Raw genomic sequence first — 17125 nt, forward strand, 5'->3', positions numbered from 1 at the left:
ACCATGATGGCTACGATTCCTAATGGGTGACAGATTGCTACCAGCCTCATTATTATTCGCGAGGTAGGTCGATTTGCGACCCTCTAGAAATTGCTATTGAAAAATGTAATTTCCTTACATGAGGAATCGCGATCTCCTGATTGCGATTCAGTAAGAATCACAGTTAGGAAATAGCAATCCTAGATTTGTGTACGTCTGACCCTTAGTTTCTTATACAATCGTGTTTCACGATAGCAGGACTTTTTAAGACTATTGCTTATCATTAGATGTACCCAAATGAATGTTTCGTCTATTAGAATTCCAAAAATGAATTATTGGGGCATGCCAGGTCTCTATCTTTGGTGTCAGAGTAAACTAGGAAAACAGGTTGCTGTTAGGCTGTCTTTCTAGTGGGATTCAAGACATTTACCAAATAACTCGTTTCTGAAACACTGTGAAGTATATTTGTCAAACACAAATGTCTGACTCTCATGGACAGACATTTGCACGAATACCGGATTTTAAATCACTTCAATCATGAAACAGCTGAAGAACAAAAGTGCACATCACAGGTGGAAACGCTTGCTTCCCAGGTGTTCCCCCACCGTGGCTGTGTCTGCTCGAGCTGAGCACAAGAATGGTGGATGATGATTTCATCTGCCTTCCTCCACCTTTTTCTGACTCGACAGACTCCATGGAGGTGTGACAAAGTTGCAACCAGCAACCGCTTTCCTGTGGATGGCTGCCAGGATGCCAGTTTTTTTGTATTTTTTAATATTTGGGTGCATGAAAGTAGTGGGGTGAGCAGCAGCAGCACACCATTTATCTTCTTTATAAATATTTGGGCGGGAAGGGCTTGGTGATGCTGACTGTGGTGTAATAGGGGGGCAGGATGCCAGTTACATTTTTAAACTAGGGTTAGGAGGTAACGAATGGCTAGTGAGTGCGGGCGGTTTTTGTCGGTACACCAGAGTGACTGAGACTAAGAAGCCAATTTTGGGCAGGGCTCTGCCGTGGCCGATTTACCCCCAGGCTAGCTGATCAGACCGGAGTGAGGGGGATCAGTTTTAAAGGAGATCATACATCAGATGAATCTGTGAATGAGTTACTGTGAATGAAGGGTATCTTTTCATCTTCAGGTCCTGACAGAAAGTGCTATGCCCCCCTATGCCTATGGTCTTGACCAGAATTAACAGACACAGGAGCTTCACTCTTATTGTCTGCTTGATGTGGGTTTGAGAACCATTTGGTGAAAAACATCCGCTATATTCACAGTTCCAAGTTTCTTTGTTTTTAGTTGACCAATGATTTTGTCACATAATTGCAAATTTAAGATTACTCGCCCCTCATCTAGTACGGGCAGAATAGGGTAATTCAAGGGAGTAGCCAGAAAAATAAAGTACCCCCAACTTTGAAATAAAAGCTCTGGTGGCACCATGCAAGTGAGGGGAGCGAATCCACCTCTCCCTAGAAGAGCTCCTTTGCCTCTTTCAGCTATCCATTCATCCTTCCACCCACCCACTAATATCCACTATTTCACTTTTATGTTCGATCTGTCCACATTCTATCCACCCATCTACTCTGCTATCCATGCATGCTCTCTGCATCCATCCACCAACCCATTCATCCATCCATGTATCCATCCATCCATCCTCTCTTCCCTCCATCCATTTATTCACGCACTCTGCCCCATCCATCCATTTATCCACTGAGCCATTCAACCACCCTGCCATCCATCCATTGACTCTACCTGCCATCCATTCATCAATCCGTCCATTCTTTCATCCACCCATCCATCAACTCTGCTATCCATTCACTCATCCATCCATTCTGCCATCCATTAATGCATTCTTTCATCCACTCATCTGTACACCCCTCCCTTTACTCTACCATCCTTTCACTAGTCCAACAACCTACTCATCCTTTTTTTCTGCCACCCTTTCATCTGTCCCTTCACCTATCCATGCATCCCTTTACTCTGCCATCCTTTCACCTGGCCATCCATCTATCCATTTATCCCTTTACTCTGCCATCCTTTCACCTGTCCTCTGACTTATCTACTAGCCCACCCAACCACCGCACCCACCCATCCATCTACCCACCCACCCATCCTTTCACCTGTCAATTCACCATCGCTTTACTCTCTTTTATCTTCCCTCTGTCATCCTTTCACCTGTGAATCCACCTATCCATTCACTCATCCTTTCACCTTCTCATCCATCCACCCACTCTTTCATCCAGCCACTCATTCACCCACTCATGCATCAATCCTTCCTTCATTTCACCCTTCCTCCTATTACATAGTCATTCCTTCTTTCCCTCTCCTATTTACAAATCGTTTGTTTTTTCCTCGCTCATGCTTGATCTTCTATTGTCGCTGTATTTCTTTTATAGTGTTATTTATGAGCTTTTGTCTGTCGAGCTGCAGACAGAAAAGGCCCACAAAGAACCCAACCCACTCTGTAGCAGCTAAAGCTGGGGGTTGACTACACTCCTGGGGTACTTACTTTTCTGGGCTCTCTGCTGATCACTAGTACCCTGACATTAACAGGACTTTAATTTAATTCATTAGGTAGGATAGAATCTCCACGTTTCACTTCAAAGCCTCCAGTGCTTATCATTCATGCCTGGGGTGTGTTTTCCAAAATTACAACTCTACCCTGAGGCAATAAAATTTAACCAATATGTACTTTTCTTTCCTCACTTCCCAGCAGAAGCAGTCTCCACGAGTAACCATGGAACACATAGTTGTACTCCTGACCTATTATCTTATGCGTTTGAAAACTACCTGTACATAACTAAATTTGAACCTGAAAAAAACTACTCCCATGCGTGGACGTCAATTTACCAAAATGCTAAGGGTAGCGGAAGTGACAGCACATGCCCTTTGACCTTCACGTTAACTCACACATATTTTCACACATACACACACACACTCTTTCTCACATAAACACTCCATCATCAGCAAGCACGCACACAACATACATTTGAAAGCATTTTTTTACTGACCTCAGCTGCCAGGGAAGGTCATGTTCCAAGTAATTGTACTCCATTGTTATGACACTAATAGTGGATATTGGAATATTACTCACTGTTAGCATAGTAAACAAGCATTTGCAATGCAACGGGTCTCGCATTTCTCCGAGTTAGAGCTATTAGCAGTTGTAAACTCCGAACCGGACTTTTCTTGCCTCATTAAATGGAAATAACGATCGCGCTGCTAAAAAAATGGAAACGGAAATAGAAACAGTCTCAGGGTCGATGTCATGCAAAGCGCTCGACTCTGCCAAGCAAGATCGCGCTGCGAAAAAAGATAAAAAGTAGTCCACAATCCTGATGGAAAACAGTGAGCCTCGTATGTTTTCAGTACTTGTTCGCTGCGCTCGAGGAGGGCTAACCACCGGAAAAGGCATGACGTATGCCTGCTACGGTGCCAGTTGAAAGGGAACATAGGCATTAGGGCGAGGCATAAACCGGACTGTGAAAACAACATTGTGATGCCTTGCCTCGTTCCCAATGGCAGAGATTCAGAGGACTGGCCCCAAGGCAGTCAAAGAAATTACGAGGATTCCTGGCCACCTGTGGGAGTTGGTGGACGCGAGTTGTCAACGTAAGTGACAGATGTGCTGGCCCCAAAAACCAATGAAAGATATCATAAGTGCTGGGAGACATTCAGCAAAATAACAGGGGCAAAGGGGCCAGGTGAGGTAACAGCGCAGGAGGTAAAAGGGTTCATTGCTGAATCATATGTGAAGAGCAGGAGCTGGGCGCAGTCGCATTTCAGAGTGGTACCATTTTGCGCCAAGCTGGCGGGGAGGAAAGACCCCACTAATACATTTGTGTGCAGGGCAGCCATGAAGGGGTGGAGCAGGTTGCAACCCAAGTAACAGTTGTTGGTAACACTGGAGGAGGTGTGCAAGGGTGAGCATGAGCAGCTGTTATTTAAGGCATCTTTCAGTTTGGCCTTTTTTGGAGCATTTAGAGTAAGGCAGTTAGTAGCTCTGGCACAAGAGGCAGTTGGGACAGTGTGCCTGGTGGGAAGGAATGTTACGTTCAGTCAGGATTAGTTGGTGATACACTTGAGGCGGTCAAAAGCGGATCAGTTGGGCAAAGGGAAGATTTCAAGGCTAAATTGCCTGGAGCATAGCAGGTATTGCACAGTATATTTGTTGACGGTCTATGCAGGCAAAGACCACCCCACCCCTGCCAAATGAGCCGCTGTTCCGGCACAAGGATGGCTCCTACCCAAGTAGGTTAGAGTTTGTGGCAGTCATGAAATGGCACTGGGGAAGATCGGCCTCAATCCCAGAAAATATGGCTCTCATTTTTTTAGAATAGGTGCAGCAACCACTGCGGTGGCCCACGGGCTAGAAGAGAAGAGCATCAAGTGCATAGGGTGCTGGGAATCAAAGGCTTTTAAGGTGTATGTGAGGACTTTCAGCTCCTAATCTTACTTCTCTTTCAACAGACCTGGGTGAGGAGTGCTGTAAAGTGTGGATCATGGGTCAGTCATTTGTGGCCAGAGCACAGAAGTGGGCACAAGCACAGAACGCTTATAGGGGATTATTGTTGCATAACACAAGAGTAGTTTGGTTAGGGCAGCCAGTTCTGAGGCGTGCTCAACTTTTGCCAACTGTAACAAGGGCTATCAATACGGAGAGGGGGCCAGACGCAGTGATGATACATCTGGGTGAAAACAACCTTGTGGACATGGGTAGAAGAGAGCTGCTGGGGACCATAAAGGTGGGGTTAACAGCAGTGGCATGTCTGGTGTGTCCGGGCGAGATAATATGGTCAGAGATTATAGCCAGAGAGGCATGGCAGGGGCTCGGGATGCTGGGGCTGTGGAACGGTCAAGAAGTTAACTCAACATTACTATGTCCAAGCTGTGCAGGGCTAATGCATGGGGGTTTGTGAGACATGGCTTGATCTATCTGTGGTCACCAGGGTATCGAGCTGAGGATGGTGTACACCTGTCAGGTGTGGGAATTGACATGCTCTTATTTAATATAGTAGGGGAGCTGGAGCGTCTGGGGTTCTCTTAAGAAAAAGTGGGGAGCTCCCACGGTCGTTAAACCACAGGCAGCAATGCGAATGGGTGCACTCAGCAGGGAGATAAAGTGTCCAAAAGTAGAGAAAATACCCTGTAGCGCCTCTGGGATACCTGACAGCAGGGGCAGCGAGGGGCAAACAAGAACTGGTAGAAAAGAGGGGCAGCGGCAGGTGTACACAGCACTTGCGGCCCAAGCACAAATAAGGACTGCCCACAAGAACTTGGCAGCAAGGTAAGCCTAGCTGCAGGCACATGGTGGGACCCTGATGAGCATAACATATAATAGTTGGAAAAAGACAGATTACATGGGTCTTATGATAGACCGTTGTTATACCTGATAGCCTTAGGGTGGTCACCCCCAACTTTTCTGCCTGCCTCCCTCCACTTTTTGACACAGTTTTTGCTGGTTTTAGGACTCTGAGCACTTTACCACTGCTAACGTGCATATGCTCTCTCCTTTAACACATGGTAACATTGGCTCATACCCAATTGGCATATTTAATTTATTTGCAAGTCCATAGTAAAATGCACTACATGTGCATAGGTCCTGTAAATTAAATACTACTAGTGGGCCTGCAGCACTGATTGTGCCACCCACATAAGTAGCCCCTTAACCATGTCTCAGGCCTGCCATTGCAAGGCATGTGTGTGCAGTTTCACTGTCACTTCGACTTGGCATTTAAAAGTACTTGCCAAGCCTGAAACTCCACTTTTTACTACATATAAGTCACCTCTAAGGTAGGCCCTGGATAACCCCCAGGGCAGGGTGCCATGTAGGTAAAAGGCAGGACATATACCTGTGTGTTTTATATGTCCTGATAGTGGAAAACTCCTAAATTAGTTTTCCACTGCGGTGAGGCCTGCTCCTTTCATAGGCTAACATTAGGACTACCCTCATATTCTGTTTGAGTGGTAGGTTCTGATCAGAAAAGGGTAGACAGGTTATATTTAGTATGACTAGAATGTTAATACAAAATCCTTCTGACTGGTGAGGTTGGATTTTATAATACCATTTTAGAAATGCCACTTTTGGAAAGTGAGCATTTCTCTGCAATTAAAATCCTTCTGTGTCTTACAGCCTATCTCCAATCCACGTTTGGGCTGTGCTGGTTGACAGCTCCCTTGTGCATTTCCCCCAGACAACCACAAACACAGGATGCTCAGTCACATCTGCATACAGAATGGGCCTTCTTGAGCTGGAAGGGTGGATAACCTGACACTTACATTTCAGAGGACAGTGGCCTGCCCTCACACAATTGACTGCCAAACCTCCTACTGGGACCCCGGCAGACAGGGTTGTACTGAAAGGGGACCTTGTGGACTTCAAAACCACTCTCTGAAGTCTCCCCTGCTTCAAATGCACTTTTGGGAATATAAACTGGGTCCTTGACCCTACCAATTTAGACACTTCCTGGGACAGATACTCTGAACCAGATCCTGCAACCTGCCAAGAGGAGCTGTCTGGCTGCCCAAAGGACTCACCTGGACTGCTTTGCTGTGAAGGACTGCTGCCTTGCTGTTGCCCTGCTGCCTTGCTGGCCTCTGGCTCTGCTGAGAAGTGCTCTCCAAGGGCTTTGATTAAGCTTGCCTCCTGTTTCCTGAAGTCTCAGGGGCAAAAAGACTTCACCTCTGCAAATGAACTCCTTGTGCAGCGAAAAGCATTGCACAGCCTGCCGGAATCAACGCACAGCCTGCCTAACGGTGCAAGAATCACGCATCGCCAAACCGGAACGATGCAGCCGGACTCCCTGAGTGGAGATCGACGCAGCGCCAGCGTTGCGACCTGGACTTCGAATGTGCAGCCCACTGGATCGACGCATCGCCGAGCCGGAACAACACAGCCCAACTTCCTGCAGGAGGAATCGATGCAGTGCCTGCCGTGCGACAGAAACTCAGACGCATTGCCCACCGGATCGACGCATCACCTGTGACTTCGTCCTGCACGCCCAGGGTTCCCACACGTCGTCCGTGCGTGCCGGAATTCAATGCAAAGTCCTTGACGCGTGGAAATTAAAAATGACGCATCGTCTGTGTGTGCCTGAAAATCTGCCGCACACCCCTTGTTTTCCTCGCATACCCTCCTCTACAGTCTCTGTGCTTGTAATTTTGATGCGTACCAGGTAATTTGTTCTTGCAAGAGACACTTGTTGCTTTTTAAAGACTTAAGACTCTTATTATTATTAAAAAAGTGATATTTTAATTTGTACTTATCAAATCTTAATCGTTTTGACCTTAATTGCCTCAATAAATATCTCATATTTTTCTAAACCTGTGTGGTGTATTTTTATGGTGCTTTCACTGTGTTATTGCATGATTTATTGCACATGTACTTTACACATTGCCTTCTAAGTGAAGCCTGACTGCTCAGTGCCAAGCTATCAGAGGGTGGGCATAGGATAGTTTGGATTGTGTGTGACTTACCCTGACTTGGATTGTGGTCCCTATTTGGACAAGGGCGTATACCTCTGCCAACTTGAGACCCCATTTCTAACAACCGCCATTTCACGTTTTGTTGATTTTGTACCTTTACGTGTTATGAATAAAGTACTGTGCCGTGTGTTGTCATCAATGCCTCCACAGTGTTGTTTGGAGGGAGAGAAGGTGGAAAAGAGGTTGGATGTAAGCGGAATGTTTCTCGCTCGTCTGGGAGGAGTTAAAGAGCAGGCCGGGAGACGAAGCCGGAGAGTGGAAGGCCTGCGAGGAATGCCTCCCGGCGGTGGAAACCGGGAGGCGGGGAAAAGGAGCCTGTGAGAAAGCCTGCAAAGGGCTTAGCGGGAATTGGTGGTGGGTTTCAAACCCACTAATGGAAGGCCGGTGCGTGCTGGAACCCCAAAGGTTAAGAGGGGTCCAGCCCGGATCAAAGCAGTAGAGGATCCTGTTAATCCCCACCCACCTGCATCTGAGAGCAGGCGTTGCAGCCGTTTAAAAGAATGGCGGAAGGGTGCAATCAGCAGGGAGATAAAGGCCCTCATTCTGACCCTGGCGGTCGGCGGAGAGACGGCGGTCGGACCGCGAACAGACCGGCGGTATTAAAAATGGCATTCTGACCGCGGCGGTCCCCGCCGCGACCGACCGCCACTTCTCCACTCCGACCGCCACGGCGGTCATGACCGCGGGGCTGGAGTTTGCGCACTCCGGCCCGGCGGTCGTCCCAAGACCGCCAAGGGTATTATGACCCTGCCTACCGCCGCGGTTTCTTGCGGGCGGGAACCGCCGTGCGAACCATGGCGGTAAGCACTATCGGGGCCAGGGAATTCCTTCCCTGGCACTGATAGGGGTCTCCCCCACCCCCCACTACCCACCCGAGTCCTCCCCCCACACCCTCCACCCCCCTGCCACCCCCCAGAGGTGGTACGAACCCCCTCCCCACCCCCACCCCGACATGCACATACATGCACCCCGACATGCACACACCCCCAACATGCACATATACACACCCCCTACACACACATACACAACGGGGACACATACCCGCACACATACATGCAGACATGCGCACCTGCCGAACAGCACACATTACCCATAGACACAGCAGCACCCCCCGCCCGCATACACGCACTCACACACCCCCTCTACACACTCACACGCACACCCCCATGCACGCCCACATCACACAACACCCCCCCACCCCCTCCCCTCACGGACGGTCAACTTACCTTGTGCGTTGGTCCTCCGGGAGGCGACGGGAGCCATGGGGAGGTGACCGCCAACAGAAGACCGCCAACAGAAGACCGCCACACAGAAATGTGGGTCGTAATTCTGTGGGCGGTGTTCTGCTGGCGTGGCGGTGGAGGTTGACCAGTCTCCACTTTCCCGCCGACCGCCAGTGTGGCTGCTGGCGGTTTTCCGGCGGAACGCTCCCAGCGGTCAGAATGCGCACAGCGGCATACCGCCGCGGTCGGCGGTCTTCACCGCGGCGGTAACTCGGCGGTCTTGCGAAAAGACCGCCAAGGTCAGAATGAGGGCCAAAGTGTTCAAAAGAAGAGGAAACACCCCGTAGCGCCTCTGGGATGCCTGACGGCAGGGGCAGAGAGGGGCAAACAAGACCTGGTAGAAAAGAGGGGCAGCGGCAGGCAGGCACAGCCGTTGTGGCCCGGGCACAAATCAGGAACGCCCACAAGGACTTTGCAGCAAGGAAGCCTAGCCGCCGGCACGCGCTGGGACCCCGATGAGCATATAATAGTTGGAAATGGACAGACTGCATGAGTCTTATGATAGACCGCCATTTCATGTGTTGTTGATTTTGTACCTTTACGTGTTATGAATAAAGTACTGCGCCTGGACTCCTGCATGGAAGCGCACGGACAAGTTAAAATGCGGCAGTGGCCGACTTCGCATTTAATCCGTCTGAGGTCGATAACCTATGAAGCGTCCGCCCTTGGTTAAACTTGCACCTTTAATTCTTGTGCAAGGTGTTTTGTCCATTTGTGGTGTGTGCTACGTGCAGGGTCAGTGAATGTCTGTCAAGGATCCTAACCTGGGGGTGGACACTGAAAGCGCAAGACCTTCCCCTGAGGTCAGTTTCTACGTCAACACCGGGTGACCGAATCAGTAATCCTCTGTTGTGGTGTAACGTGGCCTCTTTTCAGTTTGTTGCGTGCGCCTCTATTTTATTTTACAATTACGTATAAAAACCCAGGAAGTTTTGAAATATATTTTTGATTTTACTAAGCAATCAATAAGCAGCACTCGGCTGACGGGCAGGTTCTGTTGACCTGCTTCTGGACCTGGCAGCAGTTTCTTCCCAGAGCCCCCGCCAGATCTCTGCGGGGGGCACTTCTAGAAGATCACGGTACAAATCTTAAAAGGTCGTGTTTTTTTACACAAACTACAATTGATCTGATTCAGCAAGGTTTGTAGCTGCAAGAAAAGTCTTAAATCAAAGCAGGTTTCCTTCCCCAAATGCTTTTTTCCTGTGTATTTTCGAAATAAATCAAGCATAAACACTGTCCTGCCAAATGAAGAATATTTTGCATTATTGAGACAGAAAATGTCTCTTATTACTGCCAGGCTGCATAGAACCTCCTCCTGACCAAAGCTTGCGATAATAGTAACTTTTCGAATTATGCACCAGTTTTAGTATTTTTTTTATTGACTGAGAATAAATGTACACATCAGAGGGCACATACTTAAATGCGTATTCGGCTGTCAATAGGTGGGAATTATTCCTGCCTGACGTTTTGTCCCCGATACACCAAGAATTGCACTGATGTCCATCTGGAAATGCCGGGCACGACATCTTAGATTTCACGTAAAACAATTCACACGAGTTTTTGCAAAAATGAAAAACTTAAATTTTGTTCCATTTTTACTACTCGCATAACAATGAATAATTCAAACTGGTTTTGCTCTAAAGCAACGTTTTTTATCGGGACAGAAAAATGAGTAAGCTGGTATTACCTTCTACCTTAGATTTCAGTGGAGTCTACTGTCCGACCACGACCGACTCCCATCCGCAGCGTAGGAAGCAAACACCTCGTGTTTGTGCGCTGTTAGCAAACTACGCAGACACGATTTTGAACTTGCTGCCTGCAGCCCCGCCCACCATTTCCCAACTTGTCACAGGGCTAGACCCACCCTCTGTGACGAATTGGGAAAGGGTGGGGTGACCATCCTCCACTATCCTGACTGACGTGAAGCCCCTAGCGCTACAGGGCTTCAACCTGAAGCGCCCGGGGCTAACTTTATTCACACGTCATTAGGGGGTGGAGACTGGTCCTCTGAGCTATGTCTTTGCCGAGCTGATGACCTCACAGGCCTCCGGCTGTGAGCTTGTCAGCCCGGCAAACATAGACTCAGTCAGGGGAGGGCCTGGCCTGATGCTGCCAGTCTCATGTCACGTGACACAGTAGCCCGAGCCAGGCCCCAGCCCCAAGCAAGAAAGAGGTGTGTGCATTTGTTTTAGGGAGGGAGTTAGGGGAGTTTCTTTCACTTTTCTTTTTTTTGTTACGGTTATGAGGGCGGAGCCCCGACGCCCTCGTGCAGAAACCGCCACTGGTGGCTGCCAGTGTGGATCGTCCCCCCGAAACATCCACTCGTAAGGTCCTGTCCTCTCACACGTCGCCAAAAGCTCACAAACTGGAAGCCATAACTACTCGTACTCTACTCCATTGTAAGGGGAGATCCGCCACAGGAATCGTAACATATTCATATAGCGAAGATACTGTTTTGTTTGTAGCTTTGTCGTTCTTCTTGTGTATGATAACATGCAAAGATAACAATATATGCTGATGCTAAAAATGTATAGGTATGGGTAATTAAGAATACTTTGATGATCAATCAATTTCTCTCCTTCTGATCCTGATAGTAAGAAAAAATCATCACATGGTGATGCGCATCAGAGTGTGGCAAGTGGGAGCTCAAACGTTTATGACAAGCCAAAGTAACGTCAATGGTCACTTCTGACCAGTCGAGGCTGCCAACTGAATATTCACCATATTAGTAAACTGTGTACCCTGAAGTTGATTCTTATCATTCTTATCAGTCTTTTTGTTACAGGTGAAAAGCAGATTATTGTCAAAATCAGAAACGCTGCAGGGTGTTATTACCTTGTTTTTAGACATCTTGTTAAAGTGGGGCATTTATTGTTTTCCTTTGAGCATCTTTCTTAGAAGACAAATGACAGTAAACTGAACTCTCGAAAGACATCAGGTGACATCAAGGCCACTTAGTTAAATACTTGGAATCAGTATTATAAACGTAAACAACAGGTGTCTTTACATACCTGGATGACATGGTCTTCGCTTGTTATTTCTATGGCTTCTGGGCAATGATCCAGTGCAGTAAATACAGAATTGCATGCCCTGCAGAGAGCAAATGAGACTTGATAAATATAGCAGGTGTTGGGGTCTCTCATAGAACACTGCACACAATGGCAATATAACAGCATTTGATTTGATTCTCAAAGAATTGAAAACAGGCATGAATATGACAAACACTGTACCTGGAGTCCCAAAACGTGCACCTGAAAATCCTGCTTGCCAAGACCAACCACTGCAAGCAGACATTTGGCATGAACATGGTGTACAGAAACCGGGGATTTAATGCAGATAACAAAATACAGCAAACTGGCCTTTACAAGCAAGGTTACTAAAATGTATTTACTTAGGTATTTACTTATGAGAGGAGTCTTATGCAGCATGTGCATGTAGCCTTCTGGGCACTTTAGACCACTTACTTGTAGACGGTATATAGCTAGTCTAATTTCCATAAGGCCAATGCGTTAGAATATGAGAGCCAATTACAAAGTTGATATCAGTGTGTTACTTGTAGTTAATATTTTCGGTGCAGATTTTGTGACAGTAGAGTTTTTAAAGGAGGATAATACAGGGATTAAAATGTTAGCAAGCCCCTGTATTGTACCCATGAAGTAGACATGCGACATTCGAACTAGATTAGCATGCAAACACATTTAAATAAGCATATTATGTGTAGGTACATTTCAAAATATGTCATAGTTTTAAGAAATGTCTTGCTATGATCCTAAATATATTGATATATATGGAAACTGACACCAGAAAACTATAAGGTAAGAGGTATTGGCATTACAAATCCTTCCTGTTAAGTGATTGGCTGTTATAGCTGGTATGTGCCATTATCTATCCCCCCACCATAACTCCTCCTTGTTTTGCTGAATCTGAAGTATCCCTTTGTTGATTGACCAAGATCAGGATGGCTATTCTGCAATCATGGGTGCAAATTGTATTGTTAAATTTCTCTTTTATTGTCATTGGTCTTGAAATGTACATCATAGCTGTAAATTACGACTGGTGACTTTTGAAATTAGTAGGGCGTAAAAGGTGGGCATTACTTTTATGTAGCGACTTATGGGAGCAAGCTTAATGGACAAACATGGGGTCTTGGTCATCCTCCTCCAAAGAAAAAAATCGAAAAAAGATTGGCAAAAGGTGTATTTCAAAGCAAATTAATTTAGCAAAAAAGCAAAGTTTATAAAACAGTGGGAACGCATAGTCTTGAAATATTAAACACATTAAAAAAAGCCCATACCTTACTGTATTAATATGTTCAACAGTTACTGTAATATGGGAGGGGGGTGGCCTGGCGCCACTGGAATAGGAGGCGCAGACCGAGGGCTCCTCGAGGATCCAGGCCTATCTACCGATATCCTGCCGGATAACTCTTCCCCTCCAGCACCTACATATGAAGGACAGTAGCCCGCATTGCCTGCTCTGCGACTATGGGGTTTTTATGCCATTGGGGGCCCCTGTTGAATGGAACTGTCCCAGAGTTCTGAACGCACTGGGTAGCCCGCAAGATGGAGGCACCTGTGAACACTAGCCTGCCCGGGACCAGGGGATTGACTGGTCGACGTAGGCACATGCGACTGTAAGATTGAGCCGTTTTGGGGAGGGAGGAGATTGCTCCCTCTAGGGACCAGTGCCTACAGTTGGGGCCTAAATGCTTCAGCGGCACCAGGAAATGAGATTGGGGCACAGCTGCTTGGATTGCAGCCTGCGAAGGTGTCATCAGCTGAGTGCGCTCTCACAGCTCCTGTGGCCTGATGTGGGGACCTGGGCAGCACCTGTTCTGAACAACAGTCACAGAGAGCTCATGGAGCCCTGCCTGAAAGGTACACGCGAGACACCAGCACCTGGGACTGCGCGGGGGCCAGTTGTGAGGCCCGCTACTGAAGGTGAGGGGGGGCAGGTCCTGAGCCCTGCAGCCTGTGGGGGCCTTGTAGGTGAAGTCCACATTTACATGCTCCTGCAGGAGTGACAGGGTGGAGCCTTCTGTGCATTCAACTGGGAAGAATCTGTGTGGCATTGAACACTGTTGCAGGCACCTGTGCTGGGACTCCCTCTTGCTAAGGCACAGACCCTGCTTCTATCTGCAGGGTGAGTGACCGGCCTTCGCTCTGATCCCACTGGTAGGCCCCCAGTGAACTGATCAACACCTGCAGGCTGGTTTGTCATTAAGGTATTGCTGGGATCCTGTGCTTTGTTGGCTGTACTGAGGGTTGGCTCTGGACCCCTGTGGTTGCTGATCTCCCGGCCCGGCCCCACACAGCACTGTGGCGCTACTTCCCTGACAACCATGGGTCATCACATGAAAACAAGGGGGAAAGAGGGCGTTCTTCCAGAGGGAGCCCCCTGTGAGTTACCAGGTTACCAGGGGGAGGAGGGTGCCCAGGAGCCGGTAGATCAGCCTGGTACCATGCTGGGCTCTATTCTTCTTGCCATCAAAGATACTACAAAGTCCCTCAAACTCAAGATGGACATGGTGGTGGCAGACTTGGTTATTCTCCAAGATGACTAATGCAAATTGGCAGAATGCCTCACCATGGCGGAGTGTTCGATTGGGGGCACTCCGAGGATGGGGGGGACTCTACAGGACTAGTCACTGAGCAGATGCAGATACTGGAGCACCATACAGAAGATGCAGAGGGTAGGGTAAGGTGAAAAAACATCCAAACAGTTGGCCTCCCTGAGCAAAGTAAGGGATCAGGCATGGTCTCATTTTTGAAGACATGGATAAAGGACATGGTGGCTTATCACCCCTTTTCGCATTGGAACAGTCCATAGGGTGTTGGCTTGTCTGTCTCCCCCCAACACTCCCTCTGGCACCACTGCACCCGGTGGTTGCAAAGATGCTCCATTTTCAGGACAGGAATCATGTCCAGAAGGAGGCTCACACCAAGGAGGTGATGCTGTATGAGAACCAGAAAGTGATGATATTCCCGGACTTCACATTGGTAGTTCAGAGGCAGAGGGCCTCCTTACTCTAGCCCAAGAAACACCTTTGACAAATGAGGATCAAGTATGCATTTTGTTCCCGGTGAAGATGAAGGTCCTTGCAGAGGTGGCACAACGTTTTTCACAGAGGCCCAGGAAGACTGAGACTTGATGGATTCTTTGCCGAGGGCAGGGGCGAGTCGACACCCGACCCAACACACGCCTAGACGTAAACTCTTCAGGAATTGTGCGAGGCAATCCCACAGCCCCTTACCTACCAAGGAACAATTCCTACAGGATAAGCGGAGGGCAGTGGAAGCTGCAGCTAACATCAGTGGGTCGAGGGTGCCTTCCCCTGGTGTTCAGGGAATTGGACTCTGACCGGGGTATCAGATTCGGCCATACACACCTCCTCTGGAACTGAGCTGCCACCAGTCACCCCAGGATCCGTCGATGAACGTGGCTGACATTGAAGAATAGTGCCCATGTTGAAAAACCATAGGGAACTGGATGCTTGAGGGGCATCGACTACTCCACTTACCGTCACGCTGGGAGGGCTGAATTGCTGAAGGAAAGGGAGGGACTTAGGCTTTTGCTCAAAGAGTAGTTATTTGCTTTCCACAGGTGGGAATGTGGCTCAGAGTCCGGGTGACCTAGACCAGTTCCCCTAACAGAAGTTTATTGTGTGTCTGGATCGCAAATCTGTTTTGTTGTTTGTTATTGTGTTCTGGTTTGGATGGGGAGTCCATTTAATCTCTGTTCTGGGGTGGAAGTTGTGATGTCTGCTTGGGGGTTGGGGTAGTGTCACCCCTGATACCACCTGCAAGCTTTGATGTGACTGTGCTCCTCCTGGGGAGTAATCACTGGGGGTACCCCTCTCTTTGCTCTTAACTTTGGGGTAGTCATTATGGTTAGTAATGGGATGGGGTATAAGCTCCTGACATGGGGGCTCCACACAATGTCTAAGCAATATAAAGTAAAGGCCTACTTGAAGAGGCGGGGGAGCACATGTCCCTGTTCCAAGAAACACACCTTGGTGACCTCCATAAGAGATGGCCGGGACAATTTTTTTATACCAAATATTCTGCAATTATTAGTGGGGCTCTCAAATGGATACGAATGGGGTGCCTTTCCTTGTACTGGATACTAGAGTAGACAGAGAGGGCAGATCTGTGGCAGTTAGTTGGTGGCTGAATGACAGGGATATCACCTTAGTCAATGTGTAAGCCCCCAATTTTGATCAGGCCCGATTCTTTGAAGCGCTCTCTCTTGTATTGGCTCCTCATATGACGCAATCTATCATAATTGGGAGGATTTCAACGGTGTTGCAGACCCAATATTAGATCGCTCACACCCTTCATTGCAAAACTACCCTGTCATGCACTAAGCTAATACGTTCTGTACGTGGATGACCTATTGGGGATTGGTGGACACCTGGTGGCACCTACATCCAACTGATAGGGATTATTCCTTTTATTCTTTACTACTTGATTTAATGTGTGGTTAGACATCTTCCTCTGCATGCCAATGGTAGGAACATTGGTGTCCCAGGTTAAGTATTTAGCATGTGCCATCTCATATCATCTCCCTTTACTTTTGACCTTGCCCTGGATGCCGACTAGATCTGGCATACCATCCTGGTGCTTGAAATGCGAAAATGGAAAGATACGTTTGTTAAACATACCATAGAAGAGTGGATAAGGCACTACTTCGCAGACAATGAGGGCATGTCCTCTTCTGTCCTGACAGAATGGGACGTCTTTAAGGTAGTGATAAGGGGCCAATGTATAGTTCAAGCTGGAGGAGGTGCACAAGACATTACTGTTGGAAGTCCTGGCACAGGAGCACCTCGTCTGGCAAATAGAGAGTGAGAGACATACTGACCCCCCAAACAGCAACCACCTTTAGAAACACAAGAATCTCTAGCGGAACTAGTAGAGAAGCTGAGATGCTTTGCCTATAAAAAGTATATGGCCAGGGCCAATGTGGAACGGTATAAATCTGGATCGTTGTTGGCCTGGTTAGCGAACCCTTCTAAGAAGGGAGCTTCAATTCTGGAGTTGAAGGATGAGAAGGGGGGCAGAGTCTACAAACAATCAGAGATTAATATTCTATTCCAATTATACTACACTGCTCTTTATGTCAGAGGGGACAGGGTAGCGTCTGTGTCCCCAAAGACTTATCTGAAGGGCCCTTCCGGTTCCCTCTCTCACCCTTGAGGCGGTTGAGAAATTGAGGGCAGACATCACAGACGTGGACATTAGGACAGCCATTACTGCAATGGCTCGAGGCAAAGTACCAGGATGTGATAGCGTCCCAGTGGAGTATTACACTACATATAGCAAGCTTTTGGTGCCCCACTTACTAGAAGTCTATAAAGCAGCAAAGGCTACCCGCCTGA

At 47.9% G+C, this 17125-nt stretch overlaps 1 protein-coding gene across 2 annotated transcripts in view; it reads right to left on the reverse strand.

The window, feature by feature from the left end:
• Nucleotides 1–17125, reverse strand: part of PDE8B (phosphodiesterase 8B) — a 900595-nt gene that overhangs the window by 370617 nt on the left and 512853 nt on the right. For both annotated transcript variants that reach the window (XM_069223470.1, XM_069223477.1), the window contains one exon: nt 11757–11835. In XM_069223470.1, the coding sequence (XP_069079571.1) occupies nt 11757–11835 (79 nt within the window). The remainder of the gene's footprint in view (nt 1–11756; nt 11836–17125) is intronic.

This window comes from Pleurodeles waltl, chromosome 1_1 (assembly GCF_031143425.1).
Source record: "Pleurodeles waltl isolate 20211129_DDA chromosome 1_1, aPleWal1.hap1.20221129, whole genome shotgun sequence".
Taxonomy (NCBI): domain Eukaryota; kingdom Metazoa; phylum Chordata; class Amphibia; order Caudata; family Salamandridae; genus Pleurodeles; species Pleurodeles waltl.